Here is a 26,069-nt window from a genome sequence, read left to right on the forward strand (position 1 = left end):
ATTATTCTTTGGAAGTGTCATGCTCTTTTTGCCCAGAAAAAAGCGTATGAGACACTGTTAAGTTACAGCAGAGTATTAACACTGGATTCTAGATGTGACCTGAGAGGTGTAGAGTGTGGCTGGATTTGAACTTCTGTCTTGATCTACATACTTGATCTGCCAGTGAGCTGAAGGTGATGTTAACGTTTCAGCAGCCACATCATGGAGTTGGATCAGATGAGTTAATGTTTATTAAAAAATGCCACAAAGCTAAGGTGGTATTAAAGTACTCATGCAGCTTGAAGTTGTTTAGGGCCCCTGGTATGTATGTATGCATTTTTTTCCGGGCTGCACCCGAGGCATATGGAGGTTCCCAGGCTAGGGGTCCAGTCAGAGCTACAGCTGCCAGCCTACACCACAGCCACAGCAACACGGGATCTGAGCTGTGTCTGCGACCTACACCACAGCTCATGGCAACGCTGGATCCTTAACCCACGGAGCGAGGCCAGGGATCAGACCTGTGTCCTCATGGATACTAGTCAGATTCGTTTCTGTTGTGCCATGACAGGAACTTCTAGAGCCTCTGATACTCGTAGCATCTGTTGCGTAACTTCTGCTTGCCATCATCTCATTTAATTTTTGTCTCTCCTTTATGAGAAAGGTGCTGTTAAAAAGAACTTAATAAAAGCCGTTTGGTTTAAAACGGGGCTTGTCAGCTTTGACACTAGACTTTTTGGACCAGGTAATTCTTGGTTGTGGGCATTGTCCTCTGCTTCTTAGGGATTAGCATCCTTGGCATAAGGATCCCCGTGCAACCCTTTCTGGGCCCCCCAAGGTGCGACCATCGCAAAATGTCTCCAGACATTTTCAAATGTCCACTCTGGGGGAAAATCATCTCAGGTTGAGAACCATTCCCAAGGCATAGAACTTAGTCACTGGAAAGAAATTTAAGTAACAGCTTTTCCTGAAGGGTAACTACTGTTACTCTTTAGTAAAGACACTTCCCTATTCCGTCCCTTTTACGGGCAGTCCTTGCTTTTCACAGTTACCACACGCATGAATTTCATTTACCACAGCTCAGTTCAATAACACCCCAACAGCATGGTTCAAGTTCCAGTTACTGCGGTGTGTTAACGCTGAGTAACTGCAGAGAGGACAAACTTTGCTACTAGCTGCCCACAAATGACTCTGTCCCTGACAGATGTTTGTGACGATCAGGGACCAACCACATCTGTTTGGAGTCTGTTAGAGGTGGTCACTGTCCCTCTGTGATTGAGTTCCCACAATACACAGGCAAGTGTCCCGTTGTGGTGTTGTCTCCTTGTTTCCTAGCGATAAACTCATGGGACATTTTACCAGCGTGGGTAACTGGAAGAGGAAATTGCCCAACCATTAATGAAATTTCAGCAAAGAAATAAAAGGGGATAATGCTAGAAATTCCATAACTGAGCATAAGTGGACTTAGAGAATAAATAGCCTATTTTAGGAATGCCGACATGGCCACAGTCTGAGACTGCGCGTGCAGCCAAGGAACTCAAGTGAAGGCAACCTCATTGACATAGTGGTTGTGACACAAAAGGATGAAGATGTTCCAGAGGAAGTGACACTGGGAAAAACTTCACATGGAAGCACTCTTGGAGGTATCTTGCAACATCGAAAGGGCAAAGGATAAAGCATTGGAAACGGATCCAAATTTAGAAAGGAGTGTGGCAGTTTGCAAAAGCGTGCGAAAGATGCTTGCTGTGTATTGTGTGTTGAACACCGAGAAGGCAGGCAGTGTTCAAACTGTCCTGGATGAGTTTTTACAAAGAAATAAAGTGCTCATTCTCAGTGTCTCTAACATTTTCTAGTTACAGTGTACTAACCAAATATTAGCTTTACTGTTTTTTTTTTTTTTTTTTTTTTTTTTTTTTGCTATTTCTTGGGCCACTCCTACAGCATATGGAGGTTCCCAGGCTGGTTGAATGCAGCTGCAGCCACCGGCCTACACCAGAGCCACAGCAATGCTGGATCCGAGCCGCGTCTGCAACTTGCACCACAGCTCATGGCAATGCCGGATCGTTAACCCACTGAGCGAGGGCAGGGACCGAACCCGAAACCTCATGGCTCCTAGTCGGATTCGTTAACCACTGTGCCACGACAGGAACTCCTGTTTTTTTTTTTTTTTTTTTTTTTAATTTCTCATTTTATTTATAACTGAACATAAAGAGTTTTTCAATGTCTAAAGGTCATGAAACAATCTTCATTGTCCCCATTGATGATTAAGATTATTTGCATGGTCATTTGTAAGGTTCCATGTTACTAAGCAAAGCAAAGGCTGTCTGTATTTACAAAAGTGTGGGTGAACACACACACACACACACACGCTCTCTCTCTCTCCCTCCCTCTCTCTCTCTCCTGCTTTTTCAAATCATTTTACAAAAATAGGACCAGACTATATGTATCAGTCTGCAGCTTGCCTTTTTTATGGAAGAATATCTCTTTTGGAGAAATTTTGATCTCAGTATATCTACATCTGCCTCATTCTATTTTATAATTGCGTGTTTTGTAGTACACCGTTATGGATGTACCATAATATATATATATCTGACCAGTTTTATTTTATCTCTCTTTCCTTTCCTTTTTTTTTTTTTCCTTCTTTAAGCTGTTTGAAACACACTTGACCCTTGACCAGTGTGAGGGTTAGGGGCACTGACCCCCATGCAGTCAAAAATCTGCATGTAACTTTGTAGTCAGCTCTCTGTATCTGAAATTCCGCATCCGTGGATTCAGTCACCTGGGGATGCTCTCTAGTCCTATAGTACATATTTTGGGGGTGGAGGGGGATGCATTTGAGTGGACTTGTGCAGTTTAAACCCTTGCTGTTTCAAGGGCCAACCGTAATGCTAACGTGAGCGGCTCTGACACGAACTATCATTAGCCCCATTTAAGGGATGAACACAATGAAGATTAAAAACTGAAATAGGAGTTCCCATCGTGGCACAGTGGTTAACGAATCCGACTAGGAGCCATGAGGTTGCGGGTTTGGTCCCTGCCCTTGCTCAGTGGTTTAAGGATCTGGTGTTGCCTCGAGCTGTGGTGTAGGTTGCAGACACGGCTCGGATCCCGCATTGCTGTGGCTCTGGTGTAGGCCAGTGGCTGCAGCTCCGATTCAACCCCTAGCCTGGGAACCTCCATATGCGTGGGAGCGGCCCAAGAAACAGCAAAAAGACAAAAAACAAAAACAAACAAAAAAAAAACCTGAAATAACTGTCTGAGGTCAGGAAGCTCCTAAGCTTAGAGCTGGCTTAAATTTAGGGCGGTCTAATTGCAGAGCCCTTGCTATTAACAACAGTGCTTTATAGTTTCTCTTCTAAGTGGCTTTTAACAACAGCAACAACAACATCATTGACAAATAATAGTAAAATTTATTGAATTAGGCGTCATTCTAAGTGCAAGTACAGTATACTTATTGTTAATTAAACAATAACCCTATGAGATAGATACTATTATTATTGCTGTCTTACAAGAAGGAAACTGGAGATAGAAAGTTAGAAAACTTCTAGTATCTCGTGATTAGTTAATGAAGAACTGGGACTCACCCTGGAAGCCTGGCTTTAGAGCCTTTGCTTTTTTTTTTGCTTCTTAGGGCCACGCACCTGTGGCAAATGGAAGTTCCCCTGGCTAGGGGTCAAATTGGAGCTACAGTTGCCAGCTTGTGCCACAGCCACAGCAATGCCAGATTCTAGCCATGTCTGTGACCTACACCGCAGCTCTTGGCAACACTGGATCCTTAACCCACTGAGGGAGGCCAGGGATCGAACCTGCATCTCATGCATCCTAGTTGCTGAGCCACAAAGGGAACTCCTAGAGCCTTTGCTCTTACTCATCATGTTGTATGGACTGACCTGATGGTCTCTCTCATCACATGCTATTATAGATGACTTTTTTTGAGCCATATGTTAGTATGGCTTTTTTAGGGGGTTAGTTTTAGCCCATATTTCCCCCTACTATGCTCTGTTAAAAATCTGTTACCTGGCATACTCCTAATTCTTTTGGTCACTTGAAAGTTTGATGCGCTTGCTGTCCACTATGTCGTCAACCGGCTTGTTGGTAAAGTATTAGGTAAAGCCAAAGATGGCATTCCTTGGTCTGTCACTGGAAGTGTTCTCTAGGCTTAGTCAACAAGCAAAATATTTGCATATGGCCAAAATGCCATGTATTAGGCCCAGAATTAGGAATCAAAAGGTGAGTGAGACATGGCCTTCGTCTCCAAAAGGCACAAGGTCTGTACAGCAGAAGGAGGACCAGTCTTGGAAATAATACCAGCGAGGGCTGGAGTAAGAGTTTAACAAGAGTCTTGTGGGAGCAGAGAGGAAAAAGGGCCCGACTCTGCCTGGAAGTCATCAGGGAGGCTTCGTACAGGAGCTGCCATTGCCCTGCACTCAGTAGATGCAGAGACACGGAATCATGACAAGGCCTGCCTTGTTTGAGGACAGTGAATTGAAGCTCACTGTAGCTTAAATAGAGAGAATGTTTTGGGAGATGAGGGCAGAGATATATGGGTAGGAGCGAGGGAAGATCAAGCCAAGGAATATGGGTTTGCTCCTGTTAGCCGGCTGACATGTTTAAGGAAGAAAATGTTCTGCTCAGATTTGCCTTTCAGAGGTTGATGCAAGATGTATGGAAGCAGAGCAAGTCTACTATCTAGAAATCAGAAAGCACATGAGAGAAAATGGAACCAAGCAAGTGGCAGCAAGATTAGAAAGGGGGGAGTTCCCTTCGTGGTGTGGCGGACACGAATCTGACTAGGAACCATGAGGTTGCGGGTTTGATCCCTGGCCTCGCTCAGTGGGTTAAGGATCTGGTGTTGCCGTGAACTGTGGTGTAGGTCGCAGATGCGGCTCAGATCCTGCTCTGCTGTGGCTCTGGTGTAGGCCGGTAGCTGTAGCTCTGATTGGACCCCTAGCCCGGGAACCTCCATATGCTGTGGGTGCAGCCCTAAAAAGCAAAAAAAAAAAAAAAAAAAAAAAAAAGACTAGAAAGGGGGAGATAGATTTGGGAGATTTTTCCATAGACAAAATTGAATTGGTTCTGTGGGTGAGGGAGGGAGCGAGGCTGAGGATGACTGCTCAGGTTGATATCCGGAGCCTGCCTGCATGGTGATGTCACTGTCATTTACTGGCACGAGCAACAAGTCAGCAGGAGCAGTGAGTTCGATTGGTGTACGGTCAGCCTGTCCTAGATCCATTAAATGACACTTTATTGTTGGTCATTTGTGACAATTACAAATACTATCAGAATGCTTTGTCATCTCACCCTCTCTTTCTTTGTCGTCCTAAAGGTCTGCCTTTAGGACTTTGAGGAGACTTTGTCCATATAGGCTGTAGAAGGCAAGGACCCTTGGACCTGTTATTTCCCTGGTCTATAATTCAGTAACCCTGCTAGAAAAGGTAACGAGACCAGTGAGCCACTGCTCCTCAGGGAACCAGGCTGGGTTGTGATGGCCCAGCTCAGGATCTGCTCTAGAGCTTTGCCAGAGACTGATGTGAAGTTAAGTGGTCCTTCCTATGAACAATTTTGTGTACATTTTGTTTCTGTTTTCCTTGACTCGTTTCCTTCTCTGGACTAAACTCCTTGAACTCCTGAGTGTGGCGTCTGGTGCCTCTAGCAGAGTGGGCACTGAGGGAATGCCAGCTGCCAAAAAGCAGGACATTGCCAGTTCTCCCCCAAGTCCCCTTGAGCGATGGCCACCAGTGGTTTGGGAATCAGACCTGCAGGTTCCTTCTGCATCCTGGATGTGATTCTTCTTCTTCTTCTTCTTCTTTTTTTTTTTGTGTCTCTTTAGGGTCGTGGGTGTGGCATATGGAGGTTCCCAGGCTAGGGGTCCAATCAGAGCTGTAGCCACTGGCCTACGCCACAGCCACAGCAATGTGGGATCTGACCTTGCCTGCGACCTACACCATAGCTCATGGCAACGCCGGATCCTTAACCCACTCAGCGAGGCCAAGGATTGAACCTGCGTCCTCATGGATGCAAGTCATGTTCACTAACCGCTAAGCCATGATGGGAACTCCTGGAAGTGATTCTTCTAAGATTTGCATCTTCTCACTCATCCTTGGGTGATTATGAGTTAGTTCTTGGGTGAGCTTGGATTGGAGGTTTCCCTTAAGTATGTTCCAGCTTGAGGAACACTCTCCTTGAGAAAAAAGATGGAACACGCTGGCCATGAACATCCTGCCTTCTCTGTCCCCTGAGTAGATTAGAGCCTCTGTGCCCATGAGGGGCTCACTTCCTCCCTGGTTCTTTGTACAGCTTTGAATGGAGCTTTTAAGACCCATTTCTAGTAATTCTTGCATTTCACCAGCTCTGCTCATGCTGTTTTATGAGCCCACACCGCTCTCTTGGTCTGTCCTGGGTGTGAGCAGTTGCTTGTGTCTCTGGGCACATCTGCAGACCCCTGTGCCATTGGCCTTAGGCCTGCCTTGCCATTGGTGGCTGCTTCCACGGGGGTTCCTTTCTCAGGGGTTATTGTGCTTTAGATCAGAATCTCCTTGTTGGAGACCAGGCCTTGTCTTTCACAGTGCATTCTTTTTTGGGATCTCTGCTCCTACCGTGCCTTTGTTGGTTTCTCTGGAGGTTTAGGCTAAACAATTGTTTTTGTCCCCAGGCCTTTTCTTCCCTCCTTTGAACTCTGAGATGACAAGGTTACTTCTTCCCAATGTGGTATTCTTGTTCTTGTTGGTTTTGCTATTTAAGTTTTTTTCTTGTTCTTTTTTTTTTTTTTTTTTTTTAGGGCTGCACCTGTGACACATGGAAGTTCCCAGGCGAGGGGTCGAATCAGAGCTGCAGCTGCCGACTGACACCACAGCCACCGCAACACTGGATCTGAGCCACATCTGTAACTCACACTGTAGCTTATGGCAATGGTCTGGATCCTTAATCCTCTGAGGGAGGACAGGGATCGAACCAGGATTCTCATTGGCACCATGTCGGGTTCTTAACCTGCTGAGCCACAATGGAAACTCCATTTTTTTCCTTTTTTCTTTCTCTCTTTATCTTGGCCATGCCACAGTATGTGGAAGTTCCTGGTCCAGGATTGAACCCACACCACAGCAGCAACATGAGCTGCTGCAGTGACAATACCAGATCCTTAACCCGCTGTACCACACGGGAGCTCTTTTTAAAGCGTAGTTTGCTAGCCTTTGGTTTCTAGTCAGAATTGAGTTCTGGGTTAGCACTTACCTTGATGCATCTTCAGCTGTATGAGGCATGAATCTTTTTTTTTTTTACTTTTTTCTTTGTGTCTTTTCTAGGGCTGCTCCCGTGGCATATGGAGGTTCCCAGGTTAGGGGTCTAATCTGAGCCGTGGCCACTGGCCTATGCCAGAACCACAGCAACATGGGATCTGAGCCACGTCTGCGACCTACACCACAGCTCACGGCAACGCCGGGTCCTCAACCCACTGAGCAAGGCCAGGGATCGAACCTGCAACCTCATGGTTCCTAGTCAGATCTGTGAACCACTGTGCCACAATGGGAACTCCAAGGCATGAATCTTTAGCAAGGCAAGACAGATTTATCAGGTGCCATGTTCTTAGCAGAAAAAAAGGCATCTCTCAGATGTCCTTGTGCTCATGGTGGGTAATTTGAGCTCTGTCCTGCATCTGGGCTATTTGCTGTGTAGGAAAGAGCGGTTTCTCTTCTACCACATATGCCCCATGTGTTACCACAATAACTGCCTAACTTCTTGCTCTTTTTCCTTCTTTCTTCACCCAGCTGTCCTCCTGTCTTCAGCACGTGGAACTGTGAGATTGTGTTAGGGGTGGTATGTGTGGATCTGTGTATGGCTCTTGATTTTAAGACTCTACTCCTCTCCTCTCTCAGCTCCCTCCGCCTTCCATTAGACCTGTTGATTGAGATACACATGCCTTGAATCTCTTTCCACTAAGGTGGGGTGATGAAGAAGAGATGGCATTTGTCGCTTCCACTTACGACTTTGTATTTGCTTTGCTGGTTGTACAGGGTCAAATTGATGGGGGCTGTGTGTTGACCAGAGCAGAACTTGTGATCTCCTTTTGTCTTAATTTTTCTTTCTTTTTCTTTCTCTCTCTCTCTCTCTCTCTCTTTTTTTTTGGTCTTTTTGCCTTTTTCTAGGGCCGCACCTGTGGCATATGGAGGTTCCCAGGCTAGGGATCTAATCGGAGCTGTAGCTGCTGGCCTACACCAGAGCCATAGCAATGCAGGATCCAAGCCGCATCTGCAACCTACACCTCAGCTCACGGCAACGCCGGATCCTTAACTCACTGAGCAAGGCCAGGGATCGAACCTGCAACCTCATGGTTCCTAGTCAGATTCGTTAACTGGGAACTCCTTAATTTTTCTTGATAGTTTGTCCGTCTCTGTGGATTTCGTAAAGCCATACATACATGCTACAAAGAACGTGGCATTTTTCTCCCTGCCACTCAGCTCCCAGTTTACAGGCAACCTGAAGAGTTTAGAGTGTTTCCTTCCTATCCCCGCCTCCCCTGTGTCCGGGGGAGAGACGCCTTGCATCCTGTTGTGAGCAATGGGCCTGGGGAGTTGTTCCCATTTAATCAGTACGATTATGTTGCAACTCCCCCTGCATTAAGCTCTTGCTGTGCCTGACAGAGGCAGAGATAAATGGGGCCGACCAGCCAACAGAGCAGGAAAAAAAGAACCTGGGGTTAGAGTCTAAATTGGGTTGAATCCTGGCTCTGTCAGTTACTAGGGACCTGGGGCATGTTACCTCTCCAGCCCTCGATGCCACACCTGTAAATGGAGTCTGCGGTTGACTCAATTCCAGAGGCCGTCCGGAGGCTTAAACATAGCATGTGTTCTATATATAAAGTGCACCTGACACATGGTACAGTATACATGCAAATTCCTCTTTCTCTTTCAAAGTCCTGATCATCTGCTGGAAGACACAGAAATACCTGTGTCCCCCAGCCTTTCAGTTTCTTCCCCAAGACTCCAGCGTGGTGACATGGTCGCTATGTGCAGGGCTCATTTCCATGTAAGTCACAAATGGTTAACAGTGGAGTCTGGGCCTCGGCCTGTTCTTTATCATGTTTGGGTTATATTCTCTGGAAAGATGCCAGGGCTTTCCATCACCAGCATTACCCTCATCCCCTGAGTTCCAGCAGGCCCTTCTCCCCCAAGCCCACCTGGTGAGGTAGCTGGCGTGGGGTCTCCGAATCTACTCACCTCCTGCTCTAACAGGAAGGTTGGCTTGCTGAGGACACTCAGGCCCTGGGGCAAATACAAGACTGAAGCATACTGCACCTCAGAGTCTTTAGACTTAATTTTATTATTATTTGTTGTCTTTTTAGGGCTGCACCGTGGTATATGGAGGTGCCCAGGCTAGGGGTCCAATCGGGGCTGTAGCCACCGGCCTATGCCACAGCTACAGCAATGCCAGGTCTGAGCTGCATCTGTGACCTACACCACAGCTCATGGCAACACCGGATCCTTGACCCACTCAGTGAGGCCAGGGATTGAACCTTTACTTCATGGATGCTGCATCAGATTTGTTTCTGCTGAGCTGCGATGGGAACTCCCCTGGACTTAAAAAAGAAATACATACAGATGTTAAGAGATCCAAACTGTACAGAGAGATATAAAAGGGAAAGGAAGAAGGCAAAACATGGCAAAATACTGGCTTCTCTCTAGTACCGACTCCCTTGTGGTCAACACTGTTGATATTTTTTTGGAGGGGGAGGATAAATACCTCCAGAAAAATATTAAGCATCCACAGGTCTGTGTAATCCCCTCTGGCTTAAACAAAACAAAAGGACGATAACAAAACCACCCAAACAGTATGTTTTGCATTCTGTTTAGTGCTTTTTTATTTTTGGAAATTTAAAAAACACAAAAAGGAGAGTGTTACCGTATTACCACCTTTTATGAATAACCGCTAATGAATTTTTGGTGTGTGTGCTTGTCTTTGTGAATATACGTTAGAAGTTACTTAAGTAATATGAATGCCTCCTTATTAAAAAAAGTTAGAGTATAAACAAAAAAGCCAGAGTATCAATCATCCTCCTGTTCTTTGTGTGGGTTCCCATTTATTAACACCCGGATTCCCCACCCATGCCAGTGGCAGGTGCAGCCCTGCCTCTCTGTCTCTGGGCTGTTGTATAGATGTGCTGCCATTTATTTGACCAGCTCCTTAGGGGTAGACATTTAGGTTCTGGCCTTTTTTTTTTTTTTTTTTTTTGGTCTTTTTGCTATTTCTTGGGCCGCTCCTGCAGCATATGGAGGTTCCCAGGCTAGTGGTCCAGTCGGAGCTGTAGCCACTGGCCTACACCAGAGCCACAGCAATGCGGGATCCAAGCCACATCTACAACCTACACCACAGCTCACGGCAACGCCGGATCCTTAACCCACTGAGCAAGGGCAGGGACTGAACCCGCAACCTCATGGTTCCTAGTCGGATGCGTTAACCACTGCGCCACGACGGGAACTCCGGTTCTGGCCATTTTTTTTTTTTTTTTTTTTTTTTTTTTTTTGCTTAATATTAAATTGCTTTAGGAACTTATTTGTAGGATGACTTCCTAACTACGTAATTGCTGGGTCCAAGGTTTTGAACGTTTACAATTTTGATTAATAGAGCCCCATATACACTTTAATATCCCTGTTGAGTGTATGAGAGAATGCCTTTTCCTCAGGAATTTTTCATAAACATAGGAGTTTTATTTTGTTTTGTTTTTGTTCAAACATTTAAAAGAAAATTGCCATTCTGGTGAAATTATTGTTACTGTTTTTATAAACGGTTCTCTCTCTCTCTTTTTTTGGCTGCGCCTGCAGCATGTAACAATTCCTGGGGCAGGAATCGAACCCACCACCACAGCAGCGACGACCCCCCCCCACCAGCCAGCTGCTGCAGTGACAATGCCTGACCCTTAACCCACTGCTCTACAAGAGGGCTCCTAGACATTTCTCTTTTAATGAGTTGCCTTGAGCATCTTCCATTTGGCCATGTATGTTTCTTTTTCTTTGAGCTGCCTCATCTTACTCTTTGGCCATCTTTATATTGGATTTTTAATCTCTTTTTTTTAAAGTTAATTTTACTGGATTATAGTTGACTTACACCTGAAACGAATACAACATTGTACAGCAAAGTGAATGAGTCCTACACGTAAATATATCCATTCTTTTTTTCATTATGTTATTACAAACGATTGAGTAGATTTTCCTGTGCTGTTCAGTAGGTTCTCCTTAATCATCTGTTTTGTACAGTAGTGTGTATATATGTTAGTGCCGCTCTCCTGCTACCTCCCTCCGGGCAACAGTTTCACCTATGGTAACTGCAAGATTTGTTTTGAAATCTGCGAGTTTGTTTTATAAATAAGTTCTTTTATATCATTTTTATTAGATTCAACATGTAAGTTGTCTCATATGATAGTTTTCTTTGTCTGACTTTTCACTCAGTATGAGAATCTCTGGGTCCATCCATGTTGCTGCAAATGGCACTATTTCTTTTTTTTTATGGCTGAATAATATTCTACTGTGTATATGAGCCACATTTTCTTTATCCATTCCTTTGTCTGGATTATTAATCTTTTACCATTGATTTGCCAGAGTTAACTTTTTATCCCTCATGTGTTGCAAATATTTTAAAAAAATTTGTCATTTACGGCGTGACTTCTAAGCCTCTTGCCTTTTTGTTGAAGCTCAGTCCTTTGCGGCTGCCCAGGGAAAGTCCTGGACAGTGAGGGCCGGAGTGGGGGCCAGAGGGAAGGTTGCGCTCACCCTCTGGGCAGTGTGGTGCCATGTTTTATAAGGTTTTGGGGGGAGTTCCCTGGAGGTTAGTGGGTTAAGGATCTGATGTTGTCACTGCTGTGGTGTAGGTTCGATCCCTGGTCCTGGGACTTCACATGCCTCAGGCTTGGCCAAAAAAGAAATAAAAAAATAAAAGGCTTTTGGTACTGGATTCTCCTTTGTAAGTTTTAGCCTTGTCTTGGGTCAGGATTTATCCCCATCACATTAGTGAAAATCAATAAACAAATAGAAGACCTGGTTTACCTCCCAACCCAAATGCTTAGGAGTGTATGTGGAAGACTCGGATGATGTACTTCTGTGTATCTTTCATTTCGGCATGTTTCTAAGATTTAAAAATCTGCGGTTAGATTTGTGTTTACATCAGTTTCTAGGGGAGGACCATCAGTTGCTCCTCTCTGAGCTTTGCAGAAGTTCTAGAAGGGGGACATACTCTTTTTCCCGCCTATTGATGTAGAGCAAAACCATCATTTCAATCAAGATTATTAGGTCTTTTTTTTTTTTGTTTGTCTTTTTAGGGCTGCACTGCGGCATATGGAGATTCCCAGGCTAGGGGTCGAGTGGGAGCTACAGCTGCCGGCCTACACCACAGCCACAGCAGCGCCGGATTCTTAACCCACTGAGCGGGGCCAGGGATCAAACCTGCATCCTCATGGTTATTAGTCAGATTCCTTTCCGTTGAGCCACAATGGGAACTCCTAAGATTTGTTATGTCTTATGTTCCTGAGCTGGGCTATATAACAAGAGACATGTGCCACCTCCCTCTAGCCTTTCAGGGTTCTCTTTAATTTGGAGGATGAAAGAGATTCTCCCTCAGCACCACTGCCGCTTTTATGGCAGCAGCTAATTTATGTCCTTTACAGCACAAATCACAATATGTAACTAAAAATTTAAAAAATTCCTTGTTTATTGTGTGCTTCCTGTATTAAAATGGAAGTTCCACAGGGGCGCAGGCCATGTTTGTCCTATTCTCTGTTATATCCTAGCACCTTCCAAATCAGCAGGTGGCATGTGCTGGGCACTCCACTTTTGCTGCGTGATGGCAATCTGGGCAGGTGCGGTCAAGTGCTGTGGGTGCCGCCTGTCCCTCCATCCCCTCGATGGCTCCAGATCCAGGGACAGGAGCTTGGGAGGGACCTGGCTCTTTAGAGAGAGAACACATGATGCCAGGGCAGCATGTCCTGGTTCTGCAGCCTCGTGAACCTCCTGTTCACTGTTCAGGGACTGTTCCCCAGGTTTCAGGCTGCACGAAGAGGTCCGGTGATTTTTGAGCTGGACATAGATGCTCCACTTCTAGCTGGGGAGCTGGGGAGGCTAGGTCAGGGTCAGGTGGGGCTGGAGTAGGGCAGAGTGACTACGTAGGTAGCTCTATAGTTCTCCTTCTCTTCCCCTCCTCTTAGCAGAGGGCTGTGCAGCAGCTGACACCCTCTGGGCATGAGCTGCTCTTGCTCCAAACGACAGAGGGCAGCCCCTGGTCCGTGGCTAAGCTGCCCAGCAGAGTTGCCTGGAAGCCTACAGCCACTGCTCCCCCACCACAGGGTCTGGGGGTATGGGTGACAGACTCTGATTAAAATTTGGAAAGCTTGGAGTTCCCACTGTGGTGCAGTGGGTTAAGGATCTGACTGTAACAGCTCCAGTCACTACAGAGTCTTGGATTTGATCCCTGGCCTGGCTCCGTGGGTTAAAGATCTGGTGGTGTTGCAGCCCTGGCACTGGTCACAGCTGCAGCTCGGATCCCATCCCTGGCCCTGGAACTTCCATATGCCACGGGGGCAGCCAAAAAAAGAGAAGCTAAGCTTTTTGTTTCTTTAAAAATTATATGTGCTGGGGGTTCCTGTCATGGCTCAGTGGTTAACGAACCCAACTAGTATCCATGAAGATGCAGGTTCGATCCCTGGCCTCACTCAGTGGGCTAAGGATCCGGCATTGCCATGAGCTATGGGCACAGACACAGCTCAGATCCTGCTGCATCAGTGGCGCAGCTGACAGTGGCAGTGTGGGCCAGTGGCTACAGCTCTGATTCGACCCCTAGCCTGGGAACCTCCATATGCCATGGGTGCGGCCCTAAAAAGACCAAAAAAAAAAAAAGTATATTGCTAATTGTACGTCACCTAGGAAATAAAGATACAATAAAGAAAATAAAGTCACCTGTAGCCCTGTCTTTCAGATACGTAGTTATTTACATGTTACTGAGTTAGTATCATTTTACTGACTGCCCTTCCTGTTTTATATGTGTACACACATACACATACTATATCCATCTGTGTACCTATACACACACACAAATATACATATAGAACCATACTGTGCATAAAGCTTTGTAGCTTGTTTCTTCACTTACTATCAGATAAATTTAAGGAAACTTCAGATGGGGAATTGTGCTGCAAAAGAAAAAAAGTGCTGCCACCAATAATGACAGCACTTTTAGAATTGTGACTGAGACATTTAGAATTCATTTCTCATGAAACATTCTTCTGAAATATCATTTTTAAAATTATTGATTTTATTTATTTATATGTTTATTTATTTATTTATTGCTTTTTTATTTTTAGGGCTGTACCTGCGCCTACGGAGGTTCCCAGGCTAGGGGGTGAATTGGAACTGGCCTACGTCACAGCCACGTCAGCTCTGAGCCTCGTCTTGGACCTATACCACAGCTCATGGCAGTTCCAGATCCTTAACCCACTGAGCGAGGCCAGGGATTGAACCTGGGTCCTCGTGGATGCTAGTCAGATTTCTTTCCATTGAGCCACGATGGAAACTCTTGAAACATCGTTTTAGTGATTGATGATTACATAGATAAACTCTTTTTGAAAACACGATCTCCATGGCTTGTTGATGGGCATTTGGTTTCTAGCCATTTCTAGTTAAGGTAAACAAATCTTGGAATATATTTAGCCTTTTAATCACATCTGTGATTAGTGCCATGGGGTAAAATTCTAAAATTCTGAAATTTGGAATTTCAAGGTTAAAACGGTTGGTTTGCACTTTAAGGCCCAGGTACATTTGCAGCCCCTGTTTTTGGCTGTAGGTGCATGGACAGTCTTGGGCAGATGTGCCCACCGCTTTCAGGAGGTGGTGGGCAGGGGGCTTTGGGAGCAATGAGAATGGGTTTTAGATTCCAGCTCAGAGGCCGTGAACCAATTCCTGAGCTTCTCTGAGCCTGTGGGATTTGTCCTCATTTATAAAATAGGATGCATCTTTTAGGGATGCATGTGAGGGCTCCTGTGGGATGTGCTTAGCAGGTATTTAACCCAGAGCACTCCCAGGAAGTGGGGTTTCCCTTTCCCTGCTCCTCTGGGTCCTCAAGACTGCAGCTTGCTTGCTGCCAGCTCTCTGCTAAGGAGGTTGCAGGGCTCCATCCCCCAGTATCTGCCCTCTTTCCCACTCCCTCCTCTTTTCTTCTGGCCCCACACAGTACCCAGGTCAGCTTCCTCTGTGGAAGGGCAGCGGGTGGGCCTGGGGGGGGCTGGTTGTTGGTGCCGCACTGCTGGGAGTGCAGTGACAGTCTTGTTTACCAGTTTGCACCACACACCCACACGCTCCGGGTCCGATTCATACTTCTGCATCACTCTTGGCAGTAACTCAGTCTTGGGATGGGACGGATGGCTTCCTTGTCTCAGGACGGCGCCGCCTTGCCCCCTCGCCCAGCTGTACAGGTTAGGTGTTGTAGGGAGGGAGAGGAAGACTTGAGGCTGGGGTTCCGAAGCTCACTTCCCTTCCAGGCATCCTGGGTCCCTCTCTGCCCAGCGCCTTGGAGCTAATAATCGCACTTCAGATGAGAAACGAGTGAGCAGGATCCCAGCTGCCCACCCCAGTGAGACCCTGGCACAGAGGGAGTTTGGGGGCAGAACAATGATTGCAAACACCAATCAGTGCAGACTATGTGCCAAGCACCGCTCAGAGTAGTTTACACAGCGTACTGTGTACTAACTCGTTTAATAACTCAGGTACTCTTATCCTCTATAACACATAAGGAAACTGAGACACAAGGGGATTAAAAACCTTCCCAAGTTCACACACTTGGTATATGGTGGAGCTTGCGAAGGAGGTGGTCCCTTGAGAGTTGGGGTTCATCCCTTCCTGTCCTGTCCTTGGGGCTGCCTTGCTGGTGGGCAGTGCCTCAGGGGCTGCCCTCTTTTCTTTCCTCTTCTCTGGCTCATCTAGGCTTAGGATGCTGCCTCCTCCCGAGTCCTTCCACGTGGCCCCATGATGGAAGGTTTGGTGGGGAGGTGGGGGGGCCATCCTCTTCCCTCCAGTTTCTGGCAAAGACAGAGACATGGGACAGTATTTTTTAAAAAAGTTTACAAAATCACAGCCATGTGATTCAATTATACATATACGTATTTATAAGTATTTCCTTTTCCAGATTCTTTTCCATTATAGGTTATTATAAGATACTGAATATAGTTCCCTGGGCTATACAGTAGGCCCTTGTTTATTTTCCTTTTTTATCTGTTTTACGTGCTGTAGTTTGTATCTGCTCATCCTAAGCTCCTAATTTGTCCCTTCCCCTCCCCTTCCCCCCTTGGTAACTATTTGTTTTCTATGTCTGTGAGTCTATTTCTGTTTTGTAAATAAGTTCATTTATATCATTTTTTTTTTGGATTTCACATGTAAATGACAAGATATTTGTCTTTACTCGTTTGATTTATTTCACTTAGTATGATAATCTCTAGGCCCATCCATGTTGCTGCAAATGGCATGATTTTATTCTTTTTTATGGCTGAGTAATATTCCATTGCATGTGTATGTACCACATCTTCTTTATCCATTCATTTGTTGATGGGCATTTAGGTGGTGTCCATGTCCTGGCTCTCATATATCCTGCAGTGAACTCTGGGGTGCATGCGTCTTTTCAAATTAAGAGTTTTCATCTTTTCTAGAGCTATGCCCAGGAGTGGGCTTGCCGGATCATATGGTAATGGAACAGTATTTTGGGAGAGCTCCTCCGGCTCCCTCGTTGCCACCATCACCCAGGAGTTTCCTCCCCAGGCAATGGGCTCTGTGGCCTGGTCCCTGGCCCCCACCACACTTGATATGCAGGTGACCTTGCCTGTATTGCCTTGCAGTCTAGCACATACAACAGTTAACCTTCTCTACAGAGCAAGGGAATTTCAGACACAAACTGTGGGGTGGGGAATGGGCAGAGGCAGGTCACCGTATTCATTCCAGGCTTCGCACGAGATGAAAATATTTTGCAGTCCCTTTTAGGCATTCTTTGTCTCAGGCCTCTGGCTTTTTGTTGGGAAGACCCTTCCTTCCTCCAGACTTGGGCCCTTTGGCCTCCACTGCCCTTGTCCAGGTCAGAGAGGTAGGAGCCTTTCCCACGTGGCTCCTGTGGCTTCTGGTTGAACCTGCCTTGGACCTCTGCGGGTGGCCCCTGGCCACACCCCAGGAATCCTCTTTTCTCTCCCTGACTCTTCTCTGGCTTGGAACTCAGCATCTCACCTGCTGTTCTTTACTTAGCCTGATACTCCGGATTAGCACATTCTGGCCTTCCTCTCTCTGGCTCCCGCACCCTACAGCTGTCCGCACAGCATCTTTGGCTCTTCACTGTTCTGCCCCTGTGACATCAGCCAGCCTGTCTGTCTGACCGGGGTGAAAGTCTTGCTTTCATTTGTGTGAGCTGGTTTTTATAGCCATTCAGGGATCTCGATACATACATACCTGGCTGCCAATTACCAGTCTTCATGGGAAGTTCTTATTATGTTTCTCTTAGAAATGTAAGATCCTACTGTTTCAATTTACCGATGTTGCTAAACTGAATCCAGTTTAACAGATGAGAAAGCCCTTTTCAGAAAGGTAGACTGGCTTGCCTGACACAAGCCAGGAAGTACAGAACCTGGATGCCAATTGTGTGCAATTGCCAAGCCAGGTTTGTTGTACTAGGTCAGTCCGGCTCCTCTGCCAGGTGTGTAAGCTTGGAGGGGAGTGTGACCCCAGGCTTTCTGGCTGCAGGTTCTCTTTTGTTTAATGCTGCACATGCTAACCTGTCTCAGGCAGAGAGAGCAAGCAGAACCTTTAACTCAGAGTGCGTGCTCTGAGCTTGGCAGGAGGTGGGGGGTGGCTGAGGAGCATGCACTGGGGTTTGGGCCTTGGTGTGTCCTCACTTAGCATAGCTGTGTCTGGTTACAGCTTGGAGCTGGTTTTCATGTGGTGGTCACGGGCTGCAGACAGAAACCCAGCCTACAGTCTTGCTGGTGACTTGCATATGTCAGGGTGTCTTGGTTATATCAGGGTGTTCCAGTCTCAGCTCAGAGGTGACGGAGAGTTACGCTGTGTGCTGTGGCGGTTATGCTGCTGGTTTGCAGTGGTGAGTGCCTTTCTGATAACAAAGCTCTCTGAGAGGTTATTATTTCATTAGATACTTGCAATGGCTCTATGAAGGAAGGGCTAGGCAGGTATTATAACCCTAACTTATAAATGTGGAGCAGGCTTGGAAAGATCATGGCCTTTCCATGGCTCTGCAAGCCATAAATTGACAAATTCCATTTCCAGGCCCAAATCTCTCCTGATCTTATAGCCTCTGAGCAGATATGACAACTTTTAATTCTTCCTTTTGGCTTCAGTTCCTATGTGCCTGTAGGGGGCGATAGAGGTCTTTCTTTTTTGGCTGCTCTGAGAACTTTTGCTGTTGAACCCTTTGAGCTTATCAGTCTTACAGCACGTTATCTTGCTGGATTATAAGCATTTTCTTATAACCTCATGCCCCCCCCCCCGTCCAAATTCTTTCAAATTGGGACTCTTCTATTTGGTCTTGACACCTAGCACTATGTGTGGCTAGGAGGAGGTTGATAAATGTTTGTTGAACAGGCAAATGAAATTGGCCAGCATCTCCTCCTGCTCCTCATAGAGAATGGGAAAGGAAGATAACCCTTTTCCTTGGTCCATCCAAATGAACGAAGTTAAAACAACAACAAATGAATGAAGTTGAGTGGCAAACTTAGGACCCATGCAGTATCCTTAGATGGCCACGAGGTGGCAGTGTGAGCCCACAGCGACCTTGTCTCTGCCTGCTCCCTAGGAGACAATTTATCTGAGCACCTGTTGGGGGATTGCCTCTGCAAAGCCAGTTTGCCTTTGGTGATCTGAGACTGACTGGCTTAGACTAGTTAAGATTCGGTCTTTGAGGCAGGCAAGGGATCCAGGCTCCTTTAATACATCCCTTGCGTCTGGTCCACGGAAGAAGCACGGACAGGAACAAGGCTCACGCGTTAATAACTTGCTCAGGGTTGTATTTGCAGGAAGAACCAGGGTTCGGATAACATTGGGCTGACTCCCAAGGCCATGGGTTGGTTAGAAGGACATTGCTCCGGATTTGGGGTGCGGGTTTAGGGGTCTTGGAGGTAGCTTTTCTAATTGATCTGTAGTCTCCTCTCTTTCTTGGGTTTTCCTGATCTGTCTTTCTGCCCAGGCCTCCTTTGCCCTCTGTCTCCCAGTGCTCCACTCTGCTCGCCTTCTGGAATGACTTCGTGCCCTTAGCTGGGGAGAATGGTCAAGGGTGGTCTCAGTGTAGCTGTTGAGGCCCCATGAGGGGTCATCCTGAGGTTTCTTTGAGAGCAGATAGGGAGCTGAGAACTCTAAAGCAGGAGAAGGGGGTGCAGTGCAGGGAAAGTTCCCCAGGGGGGCTGGTGGTGGAGCAGCGGTATGGGGAGGTGACGGCGTGTCGATGGGGGTGTCAGTGGGTGCAGGCCAGGCCCCAAGCAGGCCCAGGTGGCGTGGCAGCCAGCCACCCCCGCGGTCTCTCAGGAGGCGTTTGGCTTGCAGATGCTTCAGGACTGTCCCAAGGCCCGCCGCGAGGTGGAGCTGCACTGGCGGGCCTCCCAGTGCCCACACATCGTGCGGATCGTGGACGTCTATGAGAACCTGTACGCGGGGAGGAAGTGCCTACTGATCGTCATGGAGTGGTGAGCAGCCCTTTGCTTCATTCCTGGCCAGCGCGATCCCACTCCCCACTCCCCGCTCTGGCCCCTCACCCTTGGAGGGGCGGCCCCGTGGGGACTCTGAAGCCTAAAATGTTGATTTCTTTGGGGGAGTGGTGGTGGAGAGTGAGAGCCCGCTCTGACGGTGCCCTTTGTTTCAGTTTGGATGGTGGAGAACTCTTTAGCCGAATCCAGGACCGAGGAGACCAAGCGTTCACAGAAAGAGGTAGAAAGGGTCTGTTGTGAGGACTGGGCTCGGGCAGGCAGGGCAGCGGGTGTCTCTTGTGGAAGAGGCTGAGGCCCATTGCCTCCTCCAGCCGGCTGCTGGGCTTGCTTCCTCAGCTGAGCCTGGGCTGCTCCTCGTTTCTCAGTTTCTGGGGTGGGGGGGGGAATGTAGGGAGCCTTAGGCTGCACGGGGGGCACTGGTGTCTTGGGTTTTCGAACCTAATGACACCTCTTGTGACTTTCCTTCTGTCTCCCACCTTCTCTGTTCTTTGCAGAGGCATCAGAAATCATGAAGAGCATTGGTGAGGCCATCCAGTATTTGCACTCAATCAACATTGCTCATCGAGACGTCAAGGTACCCGCTATTCTTCTTGGCCTCCCCCATAGCCCCCCAACTCAAGTGCCATGGAGGCCATGGGGGTCAGGGTAATGGTGGCTCTAGCAGAGTCCCCAGAATTGTCCTGCATCACCGCAGCCTGGTTCCCAGGGGTAGGGGGGCAGAGTGTCACTCTCCACCCCACAGGCCCTGCCCTCTCTGGGCAAACCCCCTCCCCGGTGAAGCCTTCCGAGGCCACGCTCAGCCCTGTGGTCCTCCTCAGCCACACCTCACCATCACACCCTCCGTCTCTGTGTCTCTGTGGTGTTTTCTCTGTGTTAATCACGTATCTCCATGCACTGTGAGCTCTCGGGGGGCTGGGAGCTGAGGGTCCTCCCAGTGTGCAGACTGCAGGGGCTGCTGAGGAAGGAAGGGTGGAATCATGGCTGATGGCATTTCTGATAGCCCCTCACAGCTTCAGCAGGGCTGTCACCGTGTCTGTGTCTCTCTCTCTAGCCTGAGAATCTCTTGTACACCTCCAAAAGGCCCAACGCCATTCTCAAACTCACCGATTTTGGCTTTGCCAAGGAAACCACCAGCCACAACTCCTGACCACTCCCTGTTACACGCCGTACTATGTGGGTAAGTCCCAAGGAGGCCCAGGGAGCTTGTCTTTTCCTGGAGGTTTTCTTACACCCTCCTGGTGCAGGTCTCAGGGCCATGGGTCCGAGGAGAGGCATGTTCTCCAGTCCTTCCTAGCACCAGTTCTGACATGACCTGGGGTAGCTCTCGGAGCTCGTTGGCAGCCTAGGAATGATCTGCCTGAGGAGCTCCCTCTGTGGCTCAGCGGCAACGAATCCAGGGTTCGATCCCTGGCCCTGCTCAGTGGGTTAAGGATCCAGCATTGCCATGAGCTGTGGTGTAGGTCGCAAACACAACTTGGCTCTGGAGTTGCTGTGGCTGTGGTGTAGGCTGGCAGCTGCAGTTCTGGTTGGACCCCTAGCCTGGGAACCTCCATATGCTGTGGGTGCGGCCCTGAAAAGCAAAAAAAAAAAAAAAGAAACCATCTGCTTGAGGTGATGGGCGGGATTTTGTGCACCTGTGCCCTTTTGCTGGGAAGAGCCGTCGTTCCCATCAGATTCCTGGTGGATCTGGGATGCAGATTTGGTTCAGGAGCCCCAACTGACTGGCACAGAGTCAAATCTCAAAACGTGTTTGTCAAATTAACCAGCAGTCTCAGAGTTCCCGTGGTGGCTCAGTGGTTAACAAATCCAACTAGGAACCATGAGGATGCGGGTTCGATCCCTGGCCTTCCTCAGTGGGTTAAGGATCCAGCGTTGCCGTGAGCTGTGATGTAGGTCGCAGATGCGGCTCGGATCCTGAGTGGCTATAGCTCTGGCGCAGGCTGGCAGCTATAGCTCTGATTGGACCCCTAGCCTGGGAACCTCCATATGCTGCAGGTGCGGCCCTAGAAAAAGCAAAAAGACAAAACAAACAAACAAAAACCCCCCAAAATCAGGCAGTCTGGAAGGCTCTTGCATTTCAAGGCTTGTTTCATCTCGAGATTCTAGCCCGAGGGCTCCTTTGGTGGAGGGTCTTTCACTCTCCTCTGTCCACCCCGGGGCCCGGGCCGTGTCCGTTCCCCTCCCAGCCCAGCCGTGGTCCTGTCATGACGGGAAGCACACCGTCCACAGAGGAACGGGGGCAGATCCCTGTGTTCCGAGGGCCACGCCCACCCACGTTGACCTTTGGTTTGCAGCTCCAGAAGTGCTGGGCCCCGAGAAGTATGACAAGTCCTGTGACATGTGGTCCTTGGGTGTCATCATGTACATCCTGTGAGTGTACAGGGAGGGTTGGGGCTGGGGCAGGGGTGGAAGGAGGCCTTTACCTCCCCAGGATGCGAGGAAGGGGCAGACGTGAGCATTCCCCTGCAGGATGGGAGATGCCCTGGGAACCCCCTGCCTGCCCTCCTCTCTCGGTGTCTAGTGGACTCTGACAGCTAATGAGTGCTGTAAGTTAGCTGACGGGCAGGAAAATGGGTGGTTGAGACACTTGCCATGTTGGATTCCTGGACTCTATTCTTTATATATTGCACCCAAATTAGTGAGTCCCATTTCTCTGTGACCTTTACAAGAAGAAGCCTCTGTCTCACTGACGTCCTGGCCCAGGACCCCTCAATAACACCAGCTCTGTCCCTCTCTTCCTGCTTCCTCTCGGCTCAGGCTGTGTGGGTACCCCCCCTTCTATTCCAACCATGGCCTCGCCATCTCTCCCGGCATGAAGAGTCGCATCCGAATGGGCCAGTATGAATTTCCCAACCCGGAATGGTCAGAAGTATCAGAAGAAGGTAAAGAGCCTGCATGTGAATGTGTGTGTGTGTGTATGCAGGGTGGTCTCCGTGTGTGGTGTGGCTGTGGGTTACTCACTGGGTATGGCCCCCATGTGAAGGGCCTGCCTCAGGGCGGGGCGGGCTCCCAGCTGGTGGCACTGTAATGGTCCTCGGGTCCGGCTCCTTAGGTGGTCTGCCTCCATGCCCCCTTTCAATCTGGTTTCTCCCTGAAAACTGTGGCAAGGGAGTTCCCGTCACGGTGCAGGGGTTAACGAATCCGACTTGGAACCATGAGGTTGCGGGTTTGGTCCCTGGCCTTGCTCAGTGGGTTAAGGATCCGGCATTGCCGTGAGCTGTGGTGTGGGTCGCAGGCGTGGCTCAGATCCTGCGTTGCTATGGCTCTGGTGTAGGCCAGCAGCTGCAGCTCTGATTCGACCCCTAGCCTGGGAACCTCCATATGCCGTGGGAGTGGCCCTAGAAATGGCAAAAAGACAAAAACAAAACAAAACAAAACAAAAAAAAACTGTGGCAAGGAGCCAGAGCAGGAGAGTGGCCCCTGAGCTGCCTCTGTCCCCTGCCCACGCGCTGCTCTCCCCACAGTGAAGATGCTCATCCGGAACCTGCTGAAGACAGAGCCCACCCAGAGGATGACCATCACCGAGTTCATGAACCACCCCTGGATCATGGTGAGCCTGGGGGGCCCGAGGGACCTGGGTCCAGGGGGACTGGCCTTTGGGACCCCCCCCCCCACCCCCGGCTTTCACTCAGACCCTCTTCTCTCCCCTCAGCAATCTACGAAGGTCCCTCAAACCCCACTGCACACCAGCCGGGTCCTGAAGGAGGACAAGGAGCGGTGGGAGGATGTCAAGGTGAGGGGACCAGTGGCCCAGAGGGGCTCAGGGGTGCTCACTGGGGTACCCGGCGGTGAGAGGTGGTGCTGGCCTGGGGATTGGTCCTGTGTCCTCTCACCACAGGCCATGTCTGTTACAATAGGACCGGTGACGCTGAGCCATTTCCATGAGCGGGTTGTGGGCAGAGGATGCTGTGTTGGGTCTAAACTTGGTCATGGCTGTTTCCCACAAGCCCGCTACTTCCTGGGTCTCTAAAGGGACATGAAAGGCCATCTGGGAACTTCCCCTGTGGGACAGCGGATTAAGGATCAGATCTGGCATTGCCGCAGCTGTGACATAGGTCGCACCTGCAGCGTGGGTTCGATTCCTGGCTGGGGAACTTCCACATGTGTAAGTGCAGCCCCATCCCTGCAAAAGAAAAGCCATTGGTACCATCTTCTCATTTTGCAGATGAGGAAATAGGCTGGGGGGCAGTGACGCGTTCAAGGACACGGCTAGTGACTGGCTGGGCAGACGGGAACCCAGGTCTCCTGACTAGTACCCTTTCTGCCCTCCTGTGGGGTCTTAGGATAGATCTAGGAGAGCGGTGGCAGCACGGTGGCCAGGGTCTTTTGACCCAGCCCTGGACCCACCACCAGCCCCATCACCGTCATCCTTGCCCTTGCTCTGTCACCTCTCACCTCTCTTTCGGTCACTGCCCCCAGGAGGAGATGACCAGTGCCTTGGCCACCATGCGGGTCGACTACGAGCAGATCAAAATCAAAAAGATTGAAGACGCGTCCAACCCTCTGCTTCTGAAGAGGCGGAAGAAAGCTCGGGCCCTGGAGGCCGCGGCCCTCGCCCACTGAGCCGCTGAGCCCGTCCTGCCACACTGGAGGACAAGCAATAACTCTTGACCTGGATATATTTTTTAAATGAAGAGACACAGAATTGTCCATTTCCGCCTCCCCTCCTCCTTGGCTGCATGGAGCCCGGACCTCATCGGGGCTGGATTCTGCCTTTGGATCTGGCCGCCTCCTGGAGAAGGAGAGGCTGGGAGGCTGGGAGGGCTTGGTGAGAAGGAGCAAGATGCTCTTGAACCTGTGCTCATTTTGCAATTTTATCAGTAATTTGACTTAGAATTTTTATGAAACTTCTTCTATTGTTCTTGCCCTCACTCCTGCTCCTCTCCCCCAAGCCCCTGCCTCTCTGAATCCTGCAAGGGTTTGGGGTTTGCTCAAGGGGATTTGTGGAAACTGTTAGAGGGGGTGTCCCTGTGTCGTTCCACCTACCCTCTGATTTCCCCACTACAGCCCGAGGACCCCGCTGGCTGAGCCATTCCCAGAGCTGTGGGCCATGGGGGGCCGGGGCCAAGAGGGCCCCCTGCCTCCTCTGCTGAGCCCACCAACATCCCCCCTGTGTGCCAGACGGATAGGAGTGAGTGTGGTCGTGTGTGTGCGTGTGCGTGTGCCCGTGCACGTGTGCCTGGATCAGTACCTGGGCCTGGGCATTTGAGGGGTCAGGGCAGGCAGGGCTGCTGAGGGGGGGTCTCTGCCGTGGCTCAGGAACCTTCTCCCCCCTCGGCCTGCCCTGCCCGTGCTGGGCCTGCCAAAGTGCCTGGGAAGCCTGTCCAGGTTCTGAGCCAGGCCGTCCGTGCCTGCCTCTGTGAGCTGGTTCTGGGAGGTGGAGAGGAGTGACTTAGCCTTGGACTATGGACTGGAGCCCCGCCCCAGGACCCCCACTCCCCACGCAGGGCTGGTCCTGACCCTCCGAGGCACTCATCTACCAAGTTCCCTCTCTACTTCCCCTTCCTGCCATTATTAACCCGTTGTTCTTGTTTATTTTCTTACGGTTTGAGCTACTTCTCAACAGGCTCCCTCAGGGGGGTGAGCCTGAGTGGTTTATGAGTGACATGGCTGCTGCATTTCATGTGCCTCCTGGGGGCACTGGCCAGCGACCCCTTGTGGGCAAAGGCAGCACCACTTCTGTGACCCTCCTGCAAATTTCCATCGTGTGGCCTAGCGGGTGGTGGTGGTGGTGGAGGGTCTTTGCACCAAAGATGTCCTGACTCTGCTCCTTCCCCGTCAGCCACTTCACCCCCACCCCAAACAACTCAGCAGCATGTGTCCCGGCCAGTGAGGGGGGTGGGGTGAGGTGGGGAGGGGAAGGCCCTCCCCCAGTGTTAGCTTGGAGCAAGGCCGGGAAAGGGCCTCGGCCAAGGTCCCTTGGGGCAGGGCTGGCAGTCATACTTCAGCTTTCATCTCCCTCAGGGGCAGAGTTGAGGGGGGGTCTTCTCCGGGCCTGGGAGGAGGGCTCCAGGGCCTGCAACACCTCCCCGTCTCTGATGGTGTGTCCAGCACTCAGATTGTTGTAAACTCTTGTTGTTTTGTATGAGCAAAATTGTCTTTACTAAACAGATTTAATAGTTGGAAGGTTTCCTTCTTCTTCCTTCATGGGGCTCAGACCTTGACCCCTATCTCTTCCCACATGTGCAGAGTGGGCCTGCGGGTTGGGAGGGCAGAGCCCGGGTGCCCTGGGAGAGGAGAGGAGAGGAGAGCCTTCTGGGTGAAAGGGAGCCAGCGCCCGCCCTGCCAAGGACCTGGTCTGGACGTGTCTGCTGTGGGGATCTGAGGAGCAGGGCTGGTGCCAACCACGGCTGGGAAACCCGAGTCTTTTTGCCAAGGA

General features: G+C 49.4%; 1 protein-coding gene across 1 annotated transcript in view; it reads left to right on the plus strand.

The window, feature by feature from the left end:
* Window positions 1-25,812, plus strand: part of MAPKAPK2 (mitogen-activated protein kinase-activated protein kinase 2) — a 50,410-nt gene extending 24,598 nt beyond the window's left edge. The window contains 10 exon segments of the mRNA XM_003130462.6: window positions 19,530-19,669; window positions 19,846-19,910; window positions 20,185-20,264; window positions 20,742-20,829; window positions 20,832-20,867; window positions 21,985-22,060; window positions 22,448-22,572; window positions 23,155-23,240; window positions 23,343-23,423; window positions 24,110-25,812. Coding sequence (XP_003130510.4) covers window positions 19,530-19,669; window positions 19,846-19,910; window positions 20,185-20,264; window positions 20,742-20,829; window positions 20,832-20,867; window positions 21,985-22,060; window positions 22,448-22,572; window positions 23,155-23,240; window positions 23,343-23,423; window positions 24,110-24,253 — 921 coding nt within the window. The 3' untranslated portion in view covers window positions 24,254-25,812.

This window comes from Sus scrofa, chromosome 9 (assembly GCF_000003025.6).
Source record: "Sus scrofa isolate TJ Tabasco breed Duroc chromosome 9, Sscrofa11.1, whole genome shotgun sequence".
In the NCBI taxonomy this organism is placed as follows: Eukaryota; Metazoa; Chordata; class Mammalia; order Artiodactyla; family Suidae; genus Sus; species Sus scrofa.